The sequence below is a fragment of the Dendropsophus ebraccatus genome, chromosome 8, assembly GCF_027789765.1.
Source record: "Dendropsophus ebraccatus isolate aDenEbr1 chromosome 8, aDenEbr1.pat, whole genome shotgun sequence".
Lineage (NCBI taxonomy): Eukaryota > Metazoa > Chordata > Amphibia > Anura > Hylidae > Dendropsophus > Dendropsophus ebraccatus.
In genome coordinates this window covers 122,983,081-123,010,864 of record NC_091461.1, presented here as the reverse complement: position 1 = coordinate 123,010,864, position 27,784 = coordinate 122,983,081, and the positions used below count along the sequence as shown (strand labels likewise).

Genomic DNA, 27,784 nt, shown 5'->3' with positions numbered 1-27,784 from the left:
GGGCTTCCCTCTCATCTCACAACCTATAAAGCTCAGAGCAGCTGTAAACAGTGTCTAGTTGTGCTGCTGTGTAATCCTCCTCTCCCCATCTTTTAAGGGATTTTCAGGGTGAAACCACTCTACTGATGGGGGGGGGGGAGACCCCTATAACACTATACTGATGAGGAGGAGACCTCTATACGAGTATACTGATGAGGAGGAGACCTCTATACCAGTATACTGATGAGGAGGAGACCTCTATACGAGTATACTGATGAGGAGGAGACCTCTATACCAGTATACTGATGGGGGGAGACTCCTATACCAGTATACTGATGAGGAGACGAGTATACTGATGAGGAGGAGACCCCTATACCAGTATACTGATGGGGGGAGACCCCTATACCAGTATACTGATGAGGAGGAGACCCCTATAACACTATACTGATGAGGAGGAGACCCCCATACCAGTATACTGATGAGGAGGAGACCTCTATACCAGTATACTGATGAGGAGGAGACCTCTATACCAGTATACTGATGAGGAGGAGACCTCTATACCAGTATACTGATGAGGAGGAGACCTCTATACCAGTATACTTATGGGGGGAGACCCCTATGCCAGTATACTGATGGGGGGAGACCTCTATACCAGTATACTGATAAGGAGGAGACCTCTATACCAGTATACTGATGAGGAGGAGACCCCTATACCAATATACTGATGGGGGGAGACCCCTATACCAGTATACTGATGAGGAGGAGACCCCTATACCAGTATACTGATGAGGAGGAGACCCCTATACCAGTATACTGATGAGGAGACCCCTATACCAGTATACTGATGAGGAGGAGACCCCTATACCAGTATACTGATGAGGAGGAGACCCCTATACCAGTATACTGATGAGGAGGAGACCTCTATACCAGTATACTGATGAGGAGGAGACCCCTATACCAGTATACTGATGAGGAGGAGACCACTATACCAGTATACTGATGAGGAGGAGACCCCTATAACAGTATACTGATGGGGGGAGACCCCTATACCAGTATACTGATGAGGAGGAGACCCCTATACCAGTATACTGATGAGGAGGAGACCCCTATACCAGTATACTGATGAGGAGGAGACCTCTATACCAGTATACTGATGAGGAGGAGACCCCTATACCAGTATACTGATGAGGAGGAGACCCCTATACCAGTATACTGATGGGGGGAGACCCCTATACCAGTATACTGATGGGGGGAGACCCCTATACCAGTATACTGATGGGGGGAGACCCCTATACCAGTATACTGATGAGGAGGAGACTCCTATAACACTATACTGATGAGGAGGAGACCCCTATACTAGTATACTGATGAGGAGGAGACCCCTATACCAGTATACTGATGAGGAGGAGACCCCTATAACAGTATACTGATGGGGGGAGACCCCTATACCAGTATACTGATGAGGAGGAGACCCCTATACCAGTATACTGATGAGGAGGAGACCCCTATACCAGTATACTGATGAGGAGGAGACCCCTATAACAGTATACTGATGGGGGGAGACCCCTATACCAGTATACTGATGAGGAGGAGACCTCTATACCAGTATACTGATGAGGAGGAAACCCCTATACCAGTATACTGATGAGGAGGAGACCTCTATACCAGTATACTGATGAGGAGGAGACCCCTATACCAGTATACTGATGAGGAGGAGACCCCTATACCAGTATACTGATGGGGGGAGACCCCTATACCAGTATACTGATGGGGGGAGACCCCTATACCAGTATACTGATGAGGAGGAGACTCCTATAACACTATACTGATGAGGAGGAGACCCCTATACTAGTATACTGATGAGGAGGAGACCCCTATAACACTATACTGATGAGGAGGAGACCCCCATACCAGTATACTGATGAGGAGGAGACCCCTATAACTATACTGAGGGGGGGCCGTGTGTGCAGTGGATTTTTAGAGTTGTCTGGTTTTTGCACTGTCCTCACATAGAAGAGGCTGATCGGTGAGGCTGACAGGAGTTGGTCCCCTGCTGATCTTATATTGATGGCCTCTCCTCTAAATAAGCCATTAAAGGGGCACTCCACTCAGACATAACTTCTGATATGTTGCTGCTCATGGTGAGACTAACAATTCCTTCCATACTTGTTATTATCTATTCAGTCTTCTTCCCCCAGTTCTCAGCTGCTGCTTTCTGCTGAAGACACAAAAATCTGTGTGTGAGCTTTTCTCTCTGTCTCCCCCTCCTCCCCCTACCTTCTGAGACAGCTGATGTAAACAAGCCCCTGGCTGGCTGTATCTGCAACTTTGCAGCTTCTTTTTAATGCTGGGAGGGTTATTCTGAGGTCAAGTTGTTAATGAAATCACTGTGATTAACCCTCCCAGAATTACAAAGAAGCTACAATGTTGCAGATAAAGCCTGCCAGGGACTTGTTTACGTCAGTCGTCTCAGAAGGGAGAGGGTAGAGCGACCCTGATAGGTGAGGTAGTGGTGGATGCTAAGGGGGGGGCATTGTCGGGGTGACCTGTATTGTTATTACTGGTGGTCCAGCTTTCTAGGATGTAGAAGCCGCCGCTGAGCCTGGACTTGTTTGTGGTGGAGTATAAGCGGTGTTACTCCTCCATTGTCCTGTCCCCGCTCCTGACGCTTCCTCTTTCCTGCTGATGATTTATCGGCTTTATAAATAGTTTCCCTTCAGATTCCTCCTCCCCTGGCCGTCTCCACGGCTGGGATGGCGGCTTCTTCGGACGTTGCCAGGGCCGCCGCTTATGTAACCGCTGGCTGCTTTATTTCTCGGTCTCTGTTTAGAGGAAAAGTTTAAACAATCGGAAAGGTTTAGTCACTGGGCTCCCCTGGACACTCACACTCACACTCACAGCTTTCTTGGGGATTTTTTTTTTTCTCTTTCATCATTTCCGGGATTCCCCTCTGTCTCAAAATTCAGGTTTAAAGGGAATCTGTGATTAGGTTTATGCTGCCTTAAAGGGGCACTCAGATTTTTTTATTTTTTTTTTAGATCAACGGGTGTCACAAAGTTAAATAGATTTGTAAATGACTTCTATTAAAAATAATATTCCAGTACTTATCAGCTGCTATATGTCCTGCAGGAAGTGGTGTATTCTCTGTAGTCTGACACAGTGCTCTCTGCTGCCACCTCTGTCCATGTCAGGAACTGTCCAGAGCAGCAGCAAATCCCCATAGAAAACCTCTCCTGCTCTGGACAGTTCCTGACATGGAAGATTAAAAGGCTCAATTTTTAATGTATAACCTGGTTGGCACCGGCCCAGCACCCCCAGTACACAGACACCCCCTCCCCTAGGTGACAGGCCCAGCACCCCCAGTACACAGACACCCCCTCCCCTGGGTGACAGGCCCAGCACCCCCAGTACACAGACACCCCCTCCCCTCGGTGACAGGCCCAGCACCCCCAGTACACAGACACCCCCTCCCCTAGGTGACAGGCCCAGCACCCCCAGTACACAGACACCCCCTCCCCTAGGTGACAGGCCCAGCACCCCCAGTACACAGACACCCCCTCCCCTGGGTGACAGGCCCAGCACCCCCAGTACACAGACACCCCCTCCCCTGGGTGACAGGCCCAGCACCCCCAGTACACAGACACCCCCTCCCCTCGGTGACAGGCCCAGCACCCCCAGTACACAGACACCCCCTCCCCTAGGTGACAGGCCCAGCACCCCCAGTACACAGACACCCCCTCCCCTGGGTGACAGGCCCAGCACCCCCAGTACACAGACACCCCCTCCCCTGGGTGACAGGCCCAGCACCCCCAGTACACAGATACCCCCTCCCCTGGGTGACAGGCCCAGCACCCCCAGTACACAGACACCCCCTCCCCTCGGTGACAGGCCCAGCACCCCCAGTACACAGACACCCCCTCCCCTGGGTGACAGGCCCAGCACCCCCAGCCGTCACTGCCTGATGACTAATGGGATTTATAAAGACAGCGACTCTTCCCAGGGGTTCTTCAGTGTTAGATAAACATGGCTGCTCTCTCCCAGAGACAGCACCGCACCGTACTGTTCCATTGAAGTGAATGGAGCTTAATTGCACACCACACCTGACCTGGAGACAAGAGCGGTGCTAACTCTGGGAGACAGCGGCCATGTTTTTCTAATGCTGGAGAACCCTTTTAAGTCTTCAGAGGGGAAAACTGGTGAAAAATGGCGTATACAGGTGACCTGATGGGCAGGGATCCTGCCGCTCCTTATGTACACACAGATTATCCGGTAGTCACCTGAGATGACCGCCACGCCTTAGGATCTATTACATCCTTTTTCATGTTCTTTTTTGTTTTATTTTATTTGCACTTGCCTGTGTTGGCGGACGTCGCCTTTTACAGAACTTTTCCTGGACGTTACTTATTAGATTTCCTCCTTCCTAGACCTGAGTAAGATGGCTGCGATTGTGTTACGTCCACGGTGCAGCAGACGGGATCGGTATAGACGCCGGTATAAGCCGTGATTACAGTGCGGGTCACCGGTGAACTGCAGGATTTATCCAGAGCCGACTGATTATCTGAACGTTTATCTCTATAAATCCTTCTCTACTGCCGGAATCGGGAAGACTCCGTACGGCCGTTACTACTATATGTAACCTAGAACCTGCTACTGTACGGCCGTTACTACTATATGTAACCTATAACCTGCTACTGTACGGCCGTTACTATTATATGTAACCTATAACCTGCTACTGTACGGCCGTTACTACTATATGTAACCTATAACCTGCTACTGTACGGCCGTTACTATTATATGTTACATATATAACCTGCTACTGTACGGCCGTTACTACTATATGTAACCTATAACCTGCTACTGTACGGCCGTTACTACTATATGTAACCTATAACCTGCTACTGTACGGCCGTTACTATTATATGTTACATATATAACCTGCTACTGTACGGCCGTTACTATTATATGTTACATATATAACCTGCTACTGTACGTCCGTTACTACTATATGTAACCTATACCCTGCTACTGTACGGCCGTTACTATTATATGTTACATATATAACCTGCTACTGTACGTCCGTTACTACTATATGTAACCTATAACCTTCTACTGTACGGCCGTTACTATTATATGTTACATATATAACCTGCTACTGTACGGCTGTTACTACTATATGTAACCTATAACCTGCTACTGTACGGCCGTTACTACTATATGTAACCTATAACCTGCTACTGTACGGCCGTTACTATTATATGTTACATATATAACCTGCTACTGTACGGCCGTTACTATTATATGTTACATATATAACCTGCTACTGTACGTCCGTTACTACTATATGTAACCTATAACCTGCTACTGTACGGCCGTTACTATTATATGTTACATATATAACCTGCTACTGTACGGCCGTTACTATTATATGTTACATATATAACCTGCTACTGTACGGCCGTTACTACTATATGTAACCTATAACCTGCTACTGTACGGCCGTTACTATTATATGTAACCTATAACCTGCTACTGTACGGCCGTTGCTACTATATGTAACCTATAACCTGCTACTGTACGGCCGTTACTATTATGTTACATATATAACCTGCTACTGTACGGCTGTTACTACTATATGTAACCTATAACCTGCTACTGTACGGCCGTTACTACTATATGTAACCTATAACCTGCTACTGTACGGCCGTTACTATTATATGTTACATATATAACCTGCTACTGTACGGCCGTTACTATTATATGTTACATATATAACCTACTACTGTACGTCCGTTACTACTATATGTAACCTATACCCTGCTACTGTACGGCCGTTACTATTATATGTTACATATATAACCTGCTACTGTACGGCCGTTACTACTATATGTAACCTATAACCTGCTACTGTACGGCCGTTACTATTATATGTAACCTATAACCTGCTACTGTACGGCCGTTGCTACTATATGTAACCTATAACCTGCTACTGTACGGCCGTTACTATTATATGTTACATATAACCTGCTACTGTACGGCCGTTACTACTATATGTAACCTATACCCTGCTACTGTACGGCCGTTACTATTATATGTTACATATATAACCTGCTACTGTATGGACGTTACTACTATATGTAACCTATAACCTGCTACTGTACGGCCGTTACTATTATATGTTACATATATAACCTGCTACTGTACGGCCGTTACTATTATATGTTACATATAACCTGCTACTGTACGGCCGTTACTACTATATGTAACCTATACCCTGCTACTGTACGGCCGTTACTATTATATGTTACATATATAACCTGCTACTGTATGGACGTTACTACTATATGTTACATATATATCCTGCTACCTCTGTTACATATATATCCTGCTACGTCTCACATCTCGTCTTCTCACCCACAAGGGTCGATGTTTTTTTGGCATCTTGCTAGAGAAATCTCAGCCCGTTTTCTTCTCTCTGGGGAGAAGTAACGTGACGTGTTATTGGGAAGTCATTGTGTTCTGCAGAGCGTCGCATTGTACCATGTAAGGGATCTGTGGATAGGTGGGTTATCTTAGCGTGCAGATGTCTTACAATAATAGTGCCAGCCAAAAGGAAGGCATTACCTTACAGGAGCGAGAGCCGAGCCAAGGGTGGGGACACTGTCTATAACATAGCAGCATTTCTATGTACGGCTGGGATTTTTCTTTCAAATGAGCTGGTTTCCGAACGTTATATTGATTTGCAATTTTATATAAAAATCTCCAGTCTTCCAGTACTTCTCATCTACTGTATGTCCTGCAGGAAGTGGTATATTCTCTCCAGTCTGACACAGTGCTCTCTGCTGCCACCTCTGTCCATGTCAGGAACTGTCCAGAGCAGGAGAGGTTTTCTATGGGGATTTGCTGCTGTTCTGGACAGTTGTCAGACTGAAGAGAATACACCACTCCCTTCAGGACATACAGCAGCTCATAAGTACTGGAAAACTGAATATTTTTAAATAGAAGTAAATTACAAATCTACAGAACTTTCTGACACCAGCTGATTTGAAAGGAAAAGATTTTCTCTAGAAATTTTCTTTCTAAAAATATATATACACAGTGAGAGGTGACCGTGTGGTATGTGTTGTTTACCCTGCGGTCCGGTTGGGTTTGGCTTCTCGGTGTACCACAGCTGTGTATAGTGTGTGCGTGTATGTATGTGTGTGTGTATATATATATATATATATATATATATATATATATATATATATATATATATATATATACACACTCACCGGCCACTTTATTAGGTACACCATGCTAGTAACGGGTCGGACCCCCTTTTGCCTTCAGAACTGCCTCAATTCTTGGTGGCATAGATACAACAAGGTGCTGGAAGCTTCCTCAGAGATTTTGGTCCATAGTGACATGATGACATCACACAGTTGCCGCAGATTTGTCGGCTGCACATCCATGATGCCAATCTCCCGTTCCACCACATCCCAAAGATGCTCTATTGGATTGAGATCTGGTGACTGTGGAGGCCATTGGAGTACAGTGACCTCATTGTCATGTTCAAGAAACCAGTCTGAGATGCTTCTAGCTTTATGACATGGCGCATTATCCTGCTGAAAGTAGCCATCAGATGTTGGGTCCATTGTGGTCATAAAGGGATGGACATGGTCAGCAACAATACTCAGGTAGGCTGTGGCGTTACAACCATGCTCAATTGGTACCAAGGGGCCCAAAGAGTGCCAAGAAAATATTCCCCACACCGTGACACCACCACCACCAGCCTGAACCGTTGATACAAGGCAGGATGGATCCATGCTTTCATGTTGTTGACGCCAAATTCTGACCCTACCATCCGAATGTCGCAGCAGAAATCGAGACTCATCAGACCAGGCAACGTTTTTCCAATCTTCTACTGTCCAATTTCGATGATCTTGTGCAAATTGTAGCCTCAGTTTCCTGTTCTTAGCTGAGCGGAGTGGCCCCCGGTGTGGTCTTCTGCTGCTGTAGCCCATACTGTGTACTGTGTGTTCAGAGATGCTCTTCTGCCTACCTTGGCTGTAACGGTTGGCTATTTGAGTCACTGTTGCCTTTCTATCAGCTGGAACCAGTCTGCCCATTCTCCTCTGACCTCTGGCATCAACAAGGCATTTCCGCCCACAGAACTGCCGCTCACTGGATGGTTTTTCTTTTTCGGACCATTCTCTGTAAACCCTAGAGATGGTTGTGCGTGAAAATCCCAGTAGATCAGCAGTTTCTGAAATACTCAGACCAGCCCTTCTGGCACCAACAACCATGCCACGTTCAAAGGCCTCAAATCACCTTTCTTCCCCATACTGATGCTCGGTTTGAACTGCAGGAGATTGTCTTGACCATGTCTACATGCCTAAATGCACTGAGTTGCCGCCATGTGATTGGCTGATTAGAAATTAAGTGGTAACGTGCAGTTGGACAGGTGTACCTAATAAAGTGGCCGGTGAGTGTGTATATATATATGTGTGTGTATATATTACAGTAAGAGGTACGGGAGTCTCTGGTATTCATGTGGGCAGCTTAGAATGGATGGAAGGAATAAATAAGCAGTAAGTGTTACACAATTCTTTGGTGTGATGTTCTTCATGTCCGTGAATCGTCATCTCACATGGAGTCCGGTTATCGGCCGCGTTCAGTGTAAGCACCTGGGCCTCTGGGCCGGCCATAGATGATCTTCGGCTGAACCTGCTGATCTCGGCAGAAGCACCGGCCGTTTGATATGTATAACGTGTATACAGCTGCAGGGACTTCTCCTTCATGGCACATACTTTGGGGGAAAGCAGGATTGGTAATATTGGATTTCACTAAACAGATGTCTGGCAGCGGCTTATTCCCCATGGAGAAGGCGTGCATGCTCAGCTATGAGGCGAGACAGCGATGAGGGGGGCCAACAAGTAGTGACCGGTGCGGAACACAGAAGCCGTCAGAATAAGAGCAGCAGGGATCAATAAGATGAGGAGGACTTCGCTCCTTAAAGGGCTTATCCAGGCTTAGAAAAACATGGCCGCTTTCTTCCAGAAAGTTGAGTTGTAACCTGAGGACAGGGGTGGCTACAAAGAAAGTAGCTTTGTCTTTAACTTTTTTAAAGAGGTATCCAGCCTTAAAAAATCCTTTTCTTTCAAATCAACTTGTGTCAGAAACCTATATAGATTTGTAATTTTACTTCTGTTTAAAAATCTCCAGTCTACCAGTACTTATCAGCTGCTGTATGTCCTGCATGAAGTGGTTTATTCTCTCCAGTGTGATACAGTGCTCTCTGCTGCCACCTCTGTCCATGTCAGGAACTGTCCAGAGCAGGAGAGGTTTTCTATGAGGATTTGCTGCTGCTCTGGACAGTTCCTGACATGGACAGAGGTGGCAGCAGAGAGCACTGTGTCAGACTGGAGAGAATAAACCACTTACTGCAGGACATACAGCAGCTGATAAGTACTGGAAGACTGGAGATAGTTAAATACAAGTAAATTACAAATCTATATAACTTTCTGACATCAAAGTCAAATAAGAAGATGAATTATGGAGAAATACTGTGACCCGTGCCGCACTAGATCCTGGAGGGAAAGGCAGAGTGAGTGGGCCGCAGTGTCATCTGGTGTTGCCCATACAGACAGGAATGAGTGGCGTTGTAGTAAGTAAATGTCAGTGGGTGTAACGCTCTGCGTCTGTGTCTGCAGGCTCCAGAAATAGAACAGCAGTTTCATATCTGCGTATTATAGGTCCATGGTTACACCCGAATTACAGCAAAGTAAGAGATTGTAGGTGAAGGGGCCCGAACTCCCAGCATCAGGACGGACCTAAGATCCTGGGGGGGCACCTAGACACTTGGTGCAAGAATCTGCCTGTAATATAATTGTGTGACACTGGCCTTACGGTAAGGGCTACAGAAGTGCGGGCGAATAAGAGCGAGCAGCATGGGATTACCGGGGACTGAAGAAGTTGGATGCAGCTCTAAGGCTGCTAGGAAAACATGGTGACGGCCAAAGGCTATAGGCTGTGTCCAGCAGGACTCTCTAGGGCGGCAACCAACTTCTTCAGACACCGCTAATGGAGTGCCACACACTCAGGTTCGCTTATATGTAATCAGGATGTTTTTATAGTGGCCAGTGGCCATCCACCGTCTTTAGTGTCCGTTCACACTACGAAATTTTTGTGTATTTTCAAGCGGAGTTCACGGCGAGGACTCCGCTTGAAGTTCCACCTTAGTCATTGATTCAGTAGGACGTCTCTCGGGCACTCCGCCCAAAGAATTGGTGCTTGTTTCTTTATCATTGTATTATGTTTCTTCATCATCCTATTACGTTTCCTTAACGTCATATTATGTTTCTTTATCGTTGTATTCGGTTTCTGTCTCATCAGATGCCGTCTCTCCGTTAAGAATCAGCCTATCAGCAATGGACGCCAAGTCCTCACTCCAGAGTTCCCACATTTCCACCGATTCTGCATCCACCATAAACAATGAAGACTTTGTCTTAGTTGATGGATCTTCGAATGTGGACGACAAACCTCAGCTCAAGGTGCGTACCGTACGGGGGTGAGAGGGGGGTGAGTTATCGGTATTGTTAGGAAGAGCTACAGGAGGGTCAGCGAGGACCCTGGGGAGGGCAGGGAAGAGATCCGACATCCCGACCAACAGCAGCTTTCTACCCCAGTAACTAGACAAGGAAGTATTGGGGGGCACAAGGCCAAAACATTAGTAGTAGGCGGCAGCTGGATTCAGCCAGTTATAGGGATAATCGTGTCCTGTAAATTATTGATGACCAGAGAGGGTCCGTCCTCTGTATTACCCTCCAGTCCTAAACAGATTGGAGCCTGAGGTGTAATGCTGCATCTCTGCATAGCGGCTCTGCCTGCAGTATTGCAGCCGACCCTAGTCACTTGAATGGGACCCTTATGCAGCTCCCTGCCCAGATGGATAGGCTAGGTTCACACTGCGTTTTCAGCATCCGTTTAACGGATCCGTTTTTTTTAACGTCCAGAAAAATAGGGTCAGCAACGTTTTTTTTGTCCGTTTTGGTCCGTCAAAAAAAACGGATCCGTTTTTTTTTTTATAATGGAAGTCAATGGAAAAACGGATGCACACAAATGAATCCGTTTTTTGCAATCCGTTTTTTATGCGTTTTTTTCAAAAAACGGATGCGTTAAACGGATGCTGAAAACGCAGTGTGAACCTAGCCATAGCAGGGCACATCCTTACCGGGCACATCCTTACCTGCCCCTGCCCAGATGGATAGCAGGGCACATGGTAACGTGCCCCCTGTCCAGATGGACAGCTGGTCACATCCTTACTTGCCCCCTGCCCAGAAGGATAGCCAGGCACATCCTTGCCTTTTGCTGCCCAGATGGATAGCTGGGCACATCCTAACCTGCTCCTTGCCCAGATGGATAGCCGGGCACATCCTTACCTGCTGCTGTCCAGATGGATAGCTGGTCACATCCTTACCTGCTCCTTGCCCAGATGGATAGCTGGGCACATCCTTACCTGCTCCTTGCCCAGATGGATAGCCGGGCACATCCTTACCTGCTCCTTGCCCAGATGGATAGCCGGGCACATCCTTACCTGCCCCTGCCCAGATGGATAGCAGGGCACATGGTAACGTGCCCCCTGTCCAGATGGACAGCTGGGCACATCCTTACTTGCCCCCTGCCCAGAAGGATAGCCAGGCACATCCTAACCTGCTCCTTGCCCAGATGGATAGCTGGTCACATCCTTACCTGCTCCTTGCCCAGATGGATAGCTGGGCACATCCTTACCTGCTCCTTGCCCAGATGGATAGCCGGGCACATCCTTACCTGCTCCTTGCCCAGATGGATAGCTTGTTACATCCTTACCTGCTCCTTGCCCAGATGGATAGCCGGTCACATCCTTACCTGCTCCTTGCCCAGATGGATAGCCGGTCACATCCTTACCTGCTTCTTGCCCAGATGGATAGCTTGTTACATCCTTGCCTGCTGCTGCCCAGATGGGTAGCCGGTCACATCCTTGCCTGCTGCTGCCCAGGTGGATAGCCGGGCACAACTTCACCTCGTACGGCACCTGTGGACTGACATCTATATTATCTTTGAGCTGGAGTATATTCTGAGTTGGTGGCAGAGGCCGTGTCCCTTCTGTAATGTGCCACCGCACCCTGGGGGAAAAATGTGAAAAGCCAAAAGAAATTGCCAGAAGGCTGCAGTTTTATAGGTATGAACCGAAGCCAAGGCTGGCTATTCAAGAAAACAATACCGCGGTGTAGAGACAGTGGTGGAACCTCGGCGTTTATTACTTTTACTCTGAACAGTTTCCTTAGAATATCCCCAATCACTTAGTTCTATTGCTGCTGAGCGGTTGTACGTGACAGCGTGATGGAGAGTTTGTCTTATTTCCAGCACAAGCTCCATGTCTACACAGTGACAGAATAGTTGTCTCTCGTGTCTCCGCTGTTCCTGCCAAATCCAGCAGGTTATTTACTTAAAGCAACACTGTACCCACAATCTGACCCCCCCCCCCCACTTGTACCTTCTGATAGCTGCTTTTAATCCAAGATCTGTCCTGGGGTCCGTTCGGCAGGGGATGCAGTTATTGTCCTAAAAACAACTTTTAATCCTGCAGCGCTGTGTCTAACGGCCGGGGCTTACATTTGTATATGCATTAGGCTGGCACCACCTCTCTGTCCTTCCTCCTCACCCTCCTCAGCATTAGGAATACTCCAGGCAGATTGCTTCCTATTCCCCACCTGTGTGCATAAAGAACATGGGCTGGATTGTTAATACACCTGTGCAAAGCTCAAACAGCAGTAAATGTTCCTGGATCCTTCCTAATGATGAGGAGGAAGGACGGAGAGGGTGTGCCAGCCTAATGCATATACAAATGTAAGCCCTGGCCGTTTGACACAGCGCTGCTGGATTAAAAGTTGTTTTTAGGACAGTAACTGCATCTCCTGCCGAACGGACCCCCAGGACAGATCTTGGATTAAAAGCAGCTATCCGAAGGTACAATTGGTTTGGGGGGACAGATTGTGGGTACAGAGTCGCTTTAAGAATCTGGCATCGGAGCAGTCACTTACAGAGCGAAGTCTGGTGGATGAGCTGCGGTCGGGGTTGTCAGATGTCTGGATGTCATAGTTCTCATCTCCTTGGGCTCCCGGCTGCCAAGCACGTTTACCAATATGGCTGCTTGTAGTATTCATACTAGGTTAGTCGGTGCCAGCAGACCCGGGTCCTGACTTCAGACCGAAAGCATATATCACGGGAAAGTCCACGGCACACAGGTTCAACGTGAAGAAATAAGTGTTTATTCAAATTATGCAGCAATCCAGTACGCAACGTTTCGGTAGCTTCTTGCCACGCTTGAAAATGGTGGCAAGAAGCTACCGAAACGTTGCGTACTGGATTGCTGCATGATTTGAATAAACACTTATTTCTTCACGTTGAACCTGTGTGCCGTGGACTTTCCCGTGATATATATATATGTGTATATATATATAATATATATATATAATAGTATGCCCTTAGTATAGTGTGTATATAGGCCACAGTATTCACCCATCAGCCATGATAATAAAACCACTGACCAGTGTGGTGGGGTGTTACCGATATGTGGTGGTTAGTATTTCCCCGCTGTCTGAGGAGGGGCAACCAGCGGGCACAGGGACTGAGGGACTATTCACACGTCCGTAGTGCATCAGCCATGGGCTGGGCTTTTTCTGTGCAACGTGTACACAGCTACAGGGATGTAAACGGGGCCATTGAAATCTATTGGCCCAATGTTCTGTCCACAACTACAGAAAGAAGCTGGCGTGGGAATAGGGCCTGTCTGGTCTGAACCCACAGAGAGCCGATGTAGTATAGAAAGATGTCAGATCCCGCCGGCATCACTGCTCACCGTGTATGGAGCCACAGGCCGTCATTGTGTCCGTGCTGAGACCCGTCCATCACCGTACAGGCCGACAGGAATCTGGGCAATGCTATGCTGGCATCATGTGGATGTGACACCCATCACCCACATAACTGTTGTACATAATAATCCCCCCCATCATGACACGAGGGTGTACTATGGGGAGAAGACAAGATGGCGGGGCAATGTCATGGGCAACGTTCTGCTAGAGACCTTATGTGACACCTTCCACCCACCTGACCATTGTACAGTCCTAGGGGGAAATTTTATTGTACAGTCCCTTGTCGTCCATAGCAGCCAATCACAGCCCCCAAAGCAACCAATCACAGCTCAGCTTTCACTTTACCAGAGCTCATGATATTTAAAAAGCGGAGCTGTGATTGGTTGCTGTGGGAGCTGTAATTGGTTGCTATGGACAACAAGGGACTGTACGATATTTTTCTCCCTCTTATGATGGTGGGATTATTTAATGGCAGCGGCCCCTTTCAGCAGGGTATCTCCCGGGGGCCACACTGTACACTGTATGAAGGTGGTGTCTCCAGATCTCGGTCAGATCAGTCATCTGTGGAGGCCGCACATCATACATCACACATCACACCTCACATATCATCCTCACACCTCATACTCACACATCACACCACACACCTCACACACATCATACTCACACTTCACACACATCATACCTCACACCTCATACTCACACATCACACCACACACCTCACACACATCATACTCACACCTCACACACATCATACCTCACACCTCATACTCACACATCACATCACACACCTCACACACATCATACCTCACACCTCATACTCACACATCACACCACACACCTCACACACATCATACTCACACCTCATACTCACACATCACACCACACACCTCACACACATCATACCTCACACCTCATACTCACACATCGCATCACACACCTCACACACATCATACCTCACACCTCATACTCACACATCACACCTCACACATCACACCTCATACTCACACCTCACAGGTCACACCTCACACTCACACCTTATACTCACACCTCATACCTCATACTCACACCTCATACTCACAGGTCACACCTCATACTCACAGGTCACACCTCATACTCACACCTCATACTCACACCTCATACTCACACCTCATACTCACACCTCATACTCACACCTCACACCTCATACTCACACCTCACACCTCATACTCACACCTCACACCTCATAATCACACCTCACACCTCATACTCACACATCATACCTCATACTCACACATCACACCTCACACATCATACTCACACATCACACCTCACATATCATACTCACACCTCATACTCACACATCACACCACACACCTCACACACATCATACTCACACCTCACACACATCACACCTCACACCTCATACTCACACATCACACCTCACACACATCACACCTCACACCTCATACTCACACCTCACACCTCATACTCACACATCATACCTCATACTCACACATCACACCTCACACATCATACTCACACATCACACCTCACATATCATACTCACACCTCACACCTCATACTCACACATCACACCACACACCTCACACACATCATACTCACACCTCACACACATCACACCTCACACCTCATACTCACACCTCATACTCACACATCACACCTCACACACATCACACCTCACACCTCATACTCACACCTCATACTCACACATCACACCACACACCTCACACACATCATACCTCATACTCACACATCACACCACACACCTCACACACATCATACCTCACACCTCATACTCACACATCACACCACACACCTCACACACATCATACTCACACCTCACACATCATACTCACACCTCACACATCACACCTCACACATCACACCTCACACATCATACCTCACACCTCATACTCACACCTCATACTCACACCTCACAGGTCACACCTCACACTCACACCTCATACTCACACCTCACACCTCATACTCACACATCACACCTCATACTCACAGGTCACACCTCATACTCACACCTCACACCTCATACTCACACCTCATACTCACACCTCATACTCACACCTCACACCTCATACTCACACCTCATACATCACACCTCACACATCATACTCACACATCACATCACCCCTTGTGGGGTCCATGATGGCTCTGAGCTGTGAGGGCAGCCACTGGTTTGTGTGTGTAGTTATAATATAGTAGTCAGAATAATATCGGCCATGGTTATATGAGAAAGCTCGTCCCTTAATCGGCCATCAGTACCTCAGAGGACAGTGATATAACATGTCACCTTCTCCTCCTCACAGATAATGTCCAATGGAGATGAACAGCTGGAAAAGGCGATGGAAGAGATACTGAGAGATTCTGAGAAAAAGCAAAATGGCAACCAGGCGGGGTATGAGGGCGGTACACAACTGTACACTACTGACTCCAGCATGACCGCTGCCAGAAACCCTCCACTTACATTAATATTAGACCCCAACAGTACAGGTTAGTCATTGACTATTATAGTGGAGTTATAATAAGGGGCACCATGATGGATTATAGAGGTTGATATATCCTTATAGCGCACAGGGCGCTGGGCATGATGGTTATTTTCTCTCTATCATCCTAGGAGCCATTTCTGTCATGTTAGGAGTTTATTCCCTATGGTAAGTCGGTGCACTGGGGGCGGGACTTCCTCTCCCAGTGCACCAATCTGGCCCACTCCACTGATAATCATTAGAAGATGCGGGCCAACCAGGGTTGGATCGGTGCACGTCACCAGCGCACCAAAATGCCTTATTAGCACAGGGATTAAACTCCTAATATCATGAAAACGACACCAAGGATAAGGGCAAGAAACTTCTCTCTCTCCATCCTCAGTACCTTGTGCGCAATAAGGAGATATCAGCCTATCTTACCTGCTGATTCCCGAGGGCACTAATATAATATGCAAAGTAATGAAAATATGCAAAGTAATGATCATTTGTAGGCAGTAAGAGTGATGTCAGTGGTGCCTGGCTTATTTTTAAAGAGTCTCTGTCAGCAGGTGTATGGCCTCCTATCTCAGGGAAGTATAAAATAGTGACAGAGAAGCTGAACAGAATGATGTATCATTTACACTGCTCTGTGCAGCTGATTCTGAGATCTCCTCCTGAATAACATGGACAATAAGTAGTCCTCTCCATTATGTGCATGAGCTCAGTAGTCCTGGATATTCATGAGAAGCAGAAAACTCCGCCCTTCAGCTGCTGATTGGCAGTTGACTGCCTATACACAGCCTACATAGTTAGCTGTCAATCAGCAGCTGTAGGTCAGGGGAAGGGGTGTGGCAAGAATCCTATTCTCCTGCATATTAGGAGAACTGCTGAACACAATGATGTAAGTAATACACCAATCTGTCACTATTTTATGCTGCTCTCATTTGAGGTGGAATAAACCTAGTGACCGATTAGATTCCCTTTTTTGACTGTGGATGAATATAAAATGTCTGTATTAAGGTTTTATTTTCTTCCCTACATTTGTTTGACTTATTTTTTCTTCTTCCAGAGGTTCCTGTACAGAGCCCCAGACTGACTGCAAACCCTCCAGAAGAGGAAAGTGTCTCCTTTCACAAACTCTCATATTTAGGTCATATGAAGGTTTCGGCTCCGCGCAGCGAGACAGAAGCCCTGCGGGCCATGTCCTCCATGAGAACGCATTGTTCGTCTCCGATCACTGTCACACTCTACGTCCCCAATGTTGCTGAGGGCTCCGTCAGGTGAGATAATAACGTATGGAAAGATATAGGCTGGGGTGTCCTATATATCATGGTGTAGGCTGCCTCATTTGCATAGGGAAGAAAGTACAGATTTTGAGAAAAAAAGGCGCTGAGGATCAAGGTAAGAAACTTAAATCTCCTCAGCGTCCTGTGCACTACAGGGACATAACTGCAGGTTAGAGACTTCTATACTGCTCTTAGTTCCCCTTTAAGGAGGAAGGTGTGCCCCTTTATTCTCCAACTTTAAAGTCATGTTAAACTATGTCTTGTACCTATTCTTCTCTGTCTGTCAGACTACAGTTAGGTAGAGCCCCTGTCGTAATGAGGACAGAGGTTAATGTTTCCCCTAGTGAATGCAGCTACAGAGCCCATTCTCAGCCACCAGTCTATTCATTCTTCTCAGGGCTTCCAGAATATACCGAATGTAGAGCTCAGCTTTGTATGGAAGTCGTGTAGACAGTGAGTGGAGCAGTGGCTGAGCTCATGTACCGTCACTCCATTCACTCAGGACACAGGTGACCTCTGCTCCCACCACTATTGGAGGGGATAACTAATGGGCACTGTCTTAAAAAAAAAAAAAAAAAAATGCATACATGGAGCCGCACCAGACTGGCTGTGTACATGCCACCCTTCGCCTGCAGATGGGATACATACATGGAGCAGCACCAGACTGGCTGTGTACATGCCACCCTTCGCCTGCAGATGGGATACATACATGGAGGATGCACCAGACTGGCTGTGTACATGCCACCCTTCGCCTGCAGATAGGATACATACATGGAGGCCGCACCAGAGTGCCTGTGTACATTCCACACCCCCACCTGCAGATAGGATACATACATGGAGGCCGCACCAGACTGGCTGTGTACATGCCACCCCCCACCTGCAGATAGGATACATACATGGAGGCCGCACCAGACTGGCTGTGTACATGCCACCCCTCACCTGCAGATGGGATACATACATGGATGCCGCACCAGACTGGCTGTGTACATGCCACCCCCCACCTGCAGATAGGATACATACATGGAGGCCGCACCAGACTGGCTGTGTACATGCCACCCCTCACCTGCAGATAGGATACATACATGGAGGCCGCACCAGAGTGCCTGTATACATTCCACACCCCCACCTGCAGATGGGATACATACATGGAGGCCGCACCAGACTGGCTGTGTACATTCCACACCCCCACCTGCAGATGGGATACATACATGGAGGCCGCACCAGACTGGCTGTGTACATGCCACCCCCCACCTGCAGATAGGATACATACATGGAGGCCGCACCAGACTGGCTGTGTACATGCCACCCCTCACCTGCAGATGGGATACATACATGGATGCCGCACCAGACTGGCTGTGTACATGCCACCCCCCACCTGCAGATAGGATACATACATGGAGGCCGCACCAGACTGGCTGTGTACATGCCACCCCTCACCTGCAGATAGGATACATACATGGAGGCCGCACCAGAGTGCCTGTATACATTCCACACCCCCACCTGCAGATGGGATACATACATGGAGGCCGCACCAGACTGGCTGTGTACATTCCACACCCCCACCTGCAGATGGGATACATACATGGAGGCCGCACCAGACTGGCTGTGTACATGCCACCCCTAACCTTTTGACTTCACAAATGTAATTACTTGTGCAATATCCTGCGTTAAAGGGGAACTGCATATGAAATAACAGATCTATCTGAACACGTTTTACCGATCTGACCTTCTGCCCTCTCATTTATGACCGCTCCTATTTGCATGTCATTTTTCTCCTGTCGTTTCTGTGACTTTTATATGCTGCAGTGTAGTAACACACGGTTCCGGGAAGCATTGCCAATCTGCATTGTTCTCTCCAGATCTTATTACAACAAACCTCTTCTGTTTTCATGGTGGGAAACTTGTAAAATACAGTAAAGCTCCGTTTTAGAGAAGCATAAAAGAATAAAGGCTATTGTAGCTTCATTGTACGGTAACACCCCACATATCTCCGGAGTCTGGGGAGGGAGCGAGCAGCTGTCATCACCTGACACCCTCTTCTCTTCCTATTAGTCGGATTGACATATAGTGCATAGACTGACGCTCCCAGCACTTGACTCCTCTTACTCTGTATTAGTCGCCCTTGAATGGTGTAGATGATGTCGACCTTCTTCTTCTCTCTGCTCTATAATCTTTCACAGCGCTGACTATACAAAGTGATGGGTGGCGTACACATGAGTGACTAGTCGCAGGTTGCATCTCCTGAGAATATCACTTTAGGCCGTGTTCACCCATCAGATTTTTTAAAACAAGATCAGCCGTTGTCATAAAAGAATGTGCTGCAATGAAATCGTTGTTTGCTACGGCCGTGGAAATAATTTACACTGCCATTCTGCATTGAAATGCAATTTTCAGTGCAACAATGGCCATTGTCTAAATGTTGTGAACATAGCCTTATGCTTAAAACTGTAAAGCCTTGTTGCCACCACATTTTTTCTGCATGTATTCCGGGGCAGATTATGTGCAGGACGTCTCCTATTGTCTTCAGAGGGAAAAAATGCCCCAATCTTCCAGTGAAATTCAAAACCTAGATTAGCCAATCGTCATTGAAGACCCCAGTACATATGCATACATGGCGGGTAGGTAGGCGCCTAGCAGAAGGAGACATTCACCTCATAGGGAGTCACAGAAACCCTCTACTATATGTATTTACTATCAGACAACAATCAGTCCATTAAAGTGACCCTGTCCCCCCCTTTGTGCATTCTGACATCTCTACACAGGTGTAAAGGGTAAATTTAGCGTTTTTCATACCTTATTTCATATCATACGTCATGGTGTTTGTTCAAGTAAAAAGTGTACTTTTATCAACTGCAGTTTGTATTAAGTGGGCGTGGCCTCGCGGCATTAGCGCCACTTAGCCCCGGCCACAATGGTACCGTTGGCCCTCTAGACCTTTCGGCCAGCCTGTTGCCGGCGAGGGGGTGGGGCCAACTGTGCCGTTGTGGGTGGGGTTAAGTGGCGCTAATGCCGCGATTCCCCGTTCACTTAACACAATCTGTAATTGATAAAAGATGACTTTTTACTTGAACAAGCACCATGACGTATGATATAAAATAAGGTATGAAAACCGCTAAATTTACCCTTTACTTCTGTGTAGAGATGTCAGAATGCACAAAGGGGGTGACAGTGTCACTTTAAAGTCATTGTACCTGCTGGGAACCCCTTGCAGGATATGTCAGGATCATCCTTGAAAGTAAAAGGGTTAAAGAAGAAGTCTGGCGAAATTTTTTATTAAAGTAATGTATTGTCCCCCAAGAGTTATAAAAATCTGCAATATAAACTTATTACGGGAAATGCTCATAAAGTGCTTTTTTTCCCTGTACTTACTTACTGCATCAAGGCTTCACTTCCTGGATAATATGGTGATGTCACTTCCTGGATAACATGGTGATGTCACTTCCTGGATAACATGGTGATGTCACTTCCTGGATAACATGGCGTTATGACGTCACCACGTTCTCCAAGAAGTGACGTCACCACGCTCTCCAAGAAGTGACGTCACGTTATCCAGGAAGTGACGTCACTTCTTGGAGAGCGTGGTGACGTCACTTCTTGGAGAACATGGTGATGTCACTTCCTGGAGAACGTAGTGATGTCACTTCTTGGAGAACATGGTGATGTCATGACCCAACTCCCAGAGCTGTGCGGGCTGTGGCTGCTGGAGAGGATGATGGCAGGGGGACACTGAGGGACACAGGGCACTGGAGGGACACTGAGCATCCCCCTGCCATCATCCTCTCCAGCAGCCACAGCCCGCACAGCTCTGGGAGTCGTGACATCGCCATGTTCTCCAGGAAGTGACATCGCCATGTTCTCCAGGAAGTGACCTCCCTATGTTCTCCAGGAAGTGACCTCACCATGTTCTTTAGGAAGTGACCTCACCATGTTCTCCAAGAAGTGACATCACCAAGTTCTCCAGGAAGTGACATCACCAAGTTCTCCAGGAAGTGACCTCACCATGTTCTTCAGGAAGTAACATCACCAAGTTCTCCAGGAAGTGACATCACCAAGTTCTCCAGGAAGTGACCTCACCATGTTCTTCAGGAAGTGACATCACCACGTTCTCCAGGAAGTGACATCACCACGTTCTCCAGGAAGTGACATCACTATGTTCTTCAGGAAGTGAAGCCTTGATGCAGTAGTAAGTGCTGGAAAAAAGCACTTTATAAGCATTTCCCGTAATAAGTGTATATTGGTGATTTGTATAAGTTTTGGGGGGCAATACAATACTTTAATAAAAATTTTTGCCGGACTTCTCCTTTAAGTAGAAGTTTTGTGCCAGATTCATCAGGTGTCTCTAGAAAGTGTATATAGATCCTGATAGTCTGTAATACCTGATGTATAACCTAGGGAATATAGAAAGCGTCCTGCAGCCATCCGCCCATTAGGCCCGGGTGCAGGAGACTCCATGTGCATTTACCTCTTCTCTTCTTCCTCTTTGTTTCAGAATAATGGACCAGTCCACAAATGCCGAAATCGCCTCCTTCCCAATCTACAAAGTGCTGTTCTGTGTCCGCGGACAGGACGGGACTGCAGAGTGCGACTGCTTTGCATTTACCTCACGGGATCTTGACACGGATGAGTTTCAGATCCATGTATTCAGCTGCGAGATCAGAGAGGCGGTGAGCGTTGTCAGGCCGCAGGAACAGCGGCTCTGTCCTTTATTTCTATTGTTTCTTATTCCAGCGTCTGGTTAGAGAATGAGTGTACGGCTGCGCTTTTTATTGTTATCCTGGTGGATATCTGTAATGCAGCACATTGCTATCATTCTATCTGTCATTTAAACTTCTGACAAATCATACAACAAGGGGGAAGAATCGCATGAGTTCTGAGGGGCTGAATGCTGTGCCCCTCCGTCTCTGCTTAGCCCCTGATGAAAACCAGAGCCAGTGGGATACACATTCAGTTAAAGGGATTGTTCACCAAAACAACTGGTGCCAGAAAGTTCCAGAGACTTGTAATTTACTTCTATAAAAAAAAAATCTCAGCTGATAAGTACTGTAAGACTGGAGAGAATACACAACTTCCTGCAGGACATACAGCAGCTGATAAGTACTGTAAGACTGGAGATTTTTTCATTGAAGTAAAATACAAATCTGTGTAACTTTTGGGCACCAGTTGATTTGAAAGAAAAAAACTTTTGGTAAACTACCCACTGACCCCCCCCCCCCCTCCTGGAGATAAATATTTCCTTTTATACATGTCATTACCCTTTCTGTCTCCTTCACCCAGTTCTGACCCTGCTGCTTTCTGCTGAGGACACAGAAAGCTGTATACTGTTCTGTCCGTCTCCTCCTCCCCCCTCCCTTCCGAGATGGCTCATGTAAACAGTGTCCCTGTCTGTCTCTGCACTATTTCTGCACTCTGTGATGCCAGGAGGGTTAAACTAAGGTCAAGTTACTTGTGACCTCACTGTGATTAACACTCCTGGCCTCACATAGTGCAGAGACAGACGGCTAGGGACACTGGGGGAAGAGGGGGAGACAGAGACAAAAGCTCACACAGCACGCAGCAGCTGAGAACTGAGGGAAGGAGACTGATAAGGTATTGGCAAGTATGGAAGGAATTGTTAGTCTCCAGGAGGGGGGATGATTGAACATGTACTTTACCTGAGTGGAATACCCCTTTATGACTTCCTGAGAATCTGAATCCTGCCAGTTTGGGGTGGGGGGGGGGGGCACCGTGCTCCTCTAAGCCCTTGTGCCCCTCGGTTCCAGTGATCACTCAGACCTCACCGACCAGAACTTCTGACCTGTCAAAACTGACGGTTTACACTTTAATCCAAAGGAGAGGCGCTCTGTATCTTGTAGTCATTCTTAGTTACAGTCAGGATAGCATACAAGAGCTGCATTCACAGTTCTGCTGGAGTGTAAGGTCAGGTGACTTAGCCTAGGCGCTCTCGGGTGCAGTCCTGGGCGCCGTTATCTTTTATTAGAAGTGCTTGGATACACGGGTGAGCCGCAGACCATACGGCAGTCACGGGGAGGGGTCAGGTGATTGGAGTCACATGACTGTGGTTTCCTTTCTTGTGTGTAAAATGAGATGTGAAATATCACCCCGACCACAGTCCAGAGTCCACAGTCCGCCCCGGCCCTGTCTGCCTCTGGGTTTTATCTGCTGTTATATTGGTTATGTGCCAGTCATGTGACTTGTCATACAGGGAATCCGTATGGGGTGTGAAGTGGACAGACCCCAGTAATAGGTAGATAATGGGAACTCTCCATCTCCAAAGTGGCAGGAGGAGTGACCCATGTCATGTGCGGGGAGGGACGGCCGCCTGATCCAGTCCCAACCAGTAGATTACTGAGAAGGTCCCTGATGGATAAAGGTCCCTATACACCTTATACTCCTCTCTCTGCGTCCGCTGTCAGTATAAGGTGGATGGGGCCCTCCAGACAGTCCATACAGATAGAGGTCGGACGTGATGCTAAATCACTGCCCAACCCCTTTTTTCTTGGACAGATAAGCCACAGTCCTATACGGCTGTGTGTATAGGGTTATTATATAGGGCTGTGTGTGTAATATATATAGGGCTGTGTCTTTGTGTATAATGGATATAGGGCTGTGTGTATAATGGATATAGGGCCGTGTGTATAATGGATATAGGGCTGTGTGTGTAATGTATATAGGGCCGTGTGTATAATGGATATAGGGCCGTGTGTATAATGGATATAGGGCTGTGTGTGTAATGTATATAGGGCCGAGTGTATAATGGATATAGGGCTGTGTGTGTAATGTATATAGGGCTGTGTGTTTAATGTATATAGGGCCGTATGTGTGTGTGTAATGTATATAGGGCCGTGTGTATAATGTATATAGGGCTGTGTGTTTAATGTATATAGGGCCGTGTGTGTGTGTGTGTAATGTATATAGGGCCGTGTGTGTATAATGTATATAGGGCTGTGTGTGTGTATAATGTATATAGGGCTGTGTGTATAATGTATATAGGGCTGTGTGTATAATGTATATAGGGCTGTGTGTGTATAATGTATATAGGGCTGTGTGTATAATGTATATAGTGCTGTGTGTGTGTATAATGTATATAGGGCTGTGTGTGTGTATAATGTATATAGGGCTGTGTGTGTATAATGTATATAGGGCCGTGTGTATAATGTATATAGGGCTGTGTGTATAATGTATATAGGGCTGTGTGTATAATGTATATAGGGCTGTGTGTGTATAATGTATATAGGGCCGTGTATATAATGTATATAGGTCTGTGTGTGGGTATAATGTATATAGGGCTGTGTGTGTATAATGTATATAGGGCTGTGTGTATAATGTATATAGGGGTCTGTGTGTGTATAATGTATATAGGGGTCTGTGTGTGTAATGTATATAGGGCTGTGTGTGGGTATAATGTATATAGGGCTGTGTGTGTGTAATGTATATAGGGCTGTGTGTGTGTAATGTATATAGGGCTGTGTTTGTATATAATGTATATAGTGCTGTGTGTATAATGTATATAGTGCTGTGTGTGTGTATAATGTATATAGTGCTGTGTGTGTATAATGTATATAGTGCTGTGTGTATAATGTATATAGGGCTGTGTGTGTATAATGTATAATGTATATAGGGCTGTGTGTGTGTATAATGTATATAGGGCCGTGTGTATAATGTATATAGGGCTGTGTGTATAATGTATATAGGGCTGTGTGTGTATAATGTATATAGGGCTGTGTGTATAATGTATATAGGGCTGTGTATATAATGTATATAGGTCTGTGTGTATAATGTATATAGGGCCGTGTGTGTATAATGTATATAGAGCCGTGTGTGTATAATGTATATAGGGCTGTGTGTGTATAATGTATATAGGGCCGTGTGTGTATAATGGATATAGGGCCGTGTGTGTATAATGGAAATAGGGCCGTGTGTGTATAATGGATATAGGGCCGTGTGTGTATAATGTATATAGAGCCGTGTGTGTATAATGTATATAGGGCTGTGTGTGTATAATGTATATAGGGCCGTGTGTGTATAATGTATATATAGGGCTGTGTGTGTGTATATAATGTATATAGGGGTCTGTGTGTGTATAATGTATATAGGGGTCTGTGTGTGTATAATGTATATAGGGCTGTGTGTGTATAATGTATATAGAGCCGTGTGTGTATAATGTATATAGGGCCGTGTGTGTATAATGTATATAGAGCCGTGTGTGTATAATGTATATATAGGGCCGTGTGTGTATATAATGTATATAGGGCCGTGTGTGTATAATGTATATAGGTCTGTGTGTGTATAATGTATATAGAGCTGTGTGTGTATAATGTATATAGGGCTGTGTGTATAATGTATATAGGGCCGTGTGTGTATAATGTGTATATAGGGCCGTGTGTGTATAATGTATATAGGGCCGTGTGTATAATGTATATAGGGCTGTGTGTATAATGTATATAGGGCTGTGTGTGTATAATGTGTATATATAGGGCTGTGTGTGTATAATGTATATAGGGCCGTGTGTGTATAATGTATATAGGGCTGTGGGTGTATAATGTATATAGTGCCGTGTGTGTATAATGTATATAGTGCCGTGTGTGTATAATGTATATAGGGCTGTGTGTGTATAATGTATATAGGGCCGTGTGTGTATAATGTATATAGGGCCGTGTGTGTATAATGTGTATATAGGGCCGTGTGTGTATAATGTATATAGGGCCGTGTGTATAATGTATATAGGGCTGTGTGTATAATGTATATAGGGCTGTGTGTGTATAATGTGTATATATAGGGCTGTGTGTGTATAATGTATATAGGGCCGTGTGTGTATAATGTATATAGGGCCGTGTGTGTATAATGTATATATAGGGCTGTGTGTGTATATAATGTATATAGGGGTCTGTGTGTGTATAATGTATATAGGGGTCTGTGTGTGTATAATGTATATAGGGCCGTGTGTATATAATGTATATAGGGGTCTGTATGTGTATAATGTATATAGGGCTGTGTGTATAATGTATATAGAGCCGTGTGTATAATGTATATAGGGCCGTGTGTGTATAATGTATATAGGGCCGTGTGTATAATGTATATAGAGCCGTGTGTATAATGTATATAGGGCCGTGTGTGTATAATGTATATAGGGCCGAGTGTATAATGTATATAGGGCTGTGTGTATAATGTATATAGAGCCGTGTGTATAATGTATATAGGGCCGTGTGTGTATAATGTATATAGGGCCGTGTGTATATAATGTATATATAGGGCTGTGTGTGTGTATATAATGTATATAGGGCCGTGGGTGTATAATGTATATAGGGCTGTGTGTATAATGTATATAGGGCCGTGTGTGTATAATGGATATAGGGCCGTGTGTGTATAATGTATATAGGGCCGTGTGGGTATAATGTATATAGGTCTGTGTGTGTATAATGTATATAGAGCTGTGTGTGTATAATGTATATAGGCTGTGTGTATAATGTATATAGGGCCGTGTGTGTATAATGTATATAGGGCCGTGTGTGTATAATGTATATAGGGCTGTGTGTGTATAATGTATATAGGGCCGTGTGTGTATAATGTGTATATATAGGGCCGTGTGTGTATATAATGTATATAGGGCCGTGTGTGTATATAATGTATATAGGGCTGTGTGTGTATAATGTATATAGGGCTGTGTGTGTATAATGTATATAGGGCCGTGTGTGTATAATGTATATATAGGGCCGTGTGTGTATATAATGTATATAGGGCCGTGTGTGTATAATGTATATAGGGCTGTGTGTATAATGTATATAGGGGTCTGTGTGTGTATAATGTATATAGGGCCGTGTGTGTATATAATGTATATAGGGCCGTGTGTGTATAATGTATATAGGGCTGTGTGTGTATAATGTATATAAGGCCGTGGGTGTATAATGTATATAAGGCCGTGGGTGTATAATGTATATAGGGCCGTGTGTATAATGTATATAGGGCTGTGTGTGTATAATGTATATAGGGCTGTGTGTATAATGTATATAGGGCCGTGTGTGTATAATGTATATAGGGCCGTGTGTGTATAATGTATATAGGGCCGTGTGTGTATAATGTATATAGGGCTGTGTGTGTGGGTATAATGTATATAGGGCCGTGTGTGTATAATGTATATAGGGCCGTGGGTGTA

At 46.1% G+C, this 27,784-nt stretch overlaps 1 protein-coding gene across 4 annotated transcripts in view; it reads left to right on the top strand.

Moving 5' to 3' along the window:
- The window catches only part of RABGAP1L (RAB GTPase activating protein 1 like), a 233,521-nt gene that overhangs the window by 16,481 nt on the left and 189,256 nt on the right, over window positions 1-27,784 (top strand). For 3 of the 4 annotated variants that reach the window (XM_069981650.1, XM_069981649.1, XM_069981652.1), the window contains exons 2-5: window positions 10,354-10,511; window positions 16,193-16,376; window positions 17,418-17,628; window positions 22,124-22,298. In XM_069981650.1, the coding sequence (XP_069837751.1) occupies window positions 10,389-10,511; window positions 16,193-16,376; window positions 17,418-17,628; window positions 22,124-22,298 (693 nt within the window). In that variant the 5' untranslated portion in view covers window positions 10,354-10,388. Of the gene's footprint in view, window positions 1-10,353; window positions 10,512-14,298; window positions 14,364-16,192; window positions 16,377-17,417; window positions 17,629-22,123; window positions 22,299-27,784 lie in introns of those variants that run through there. The other variant, XM_069981651.1, reaches the window with a different exon arrangement.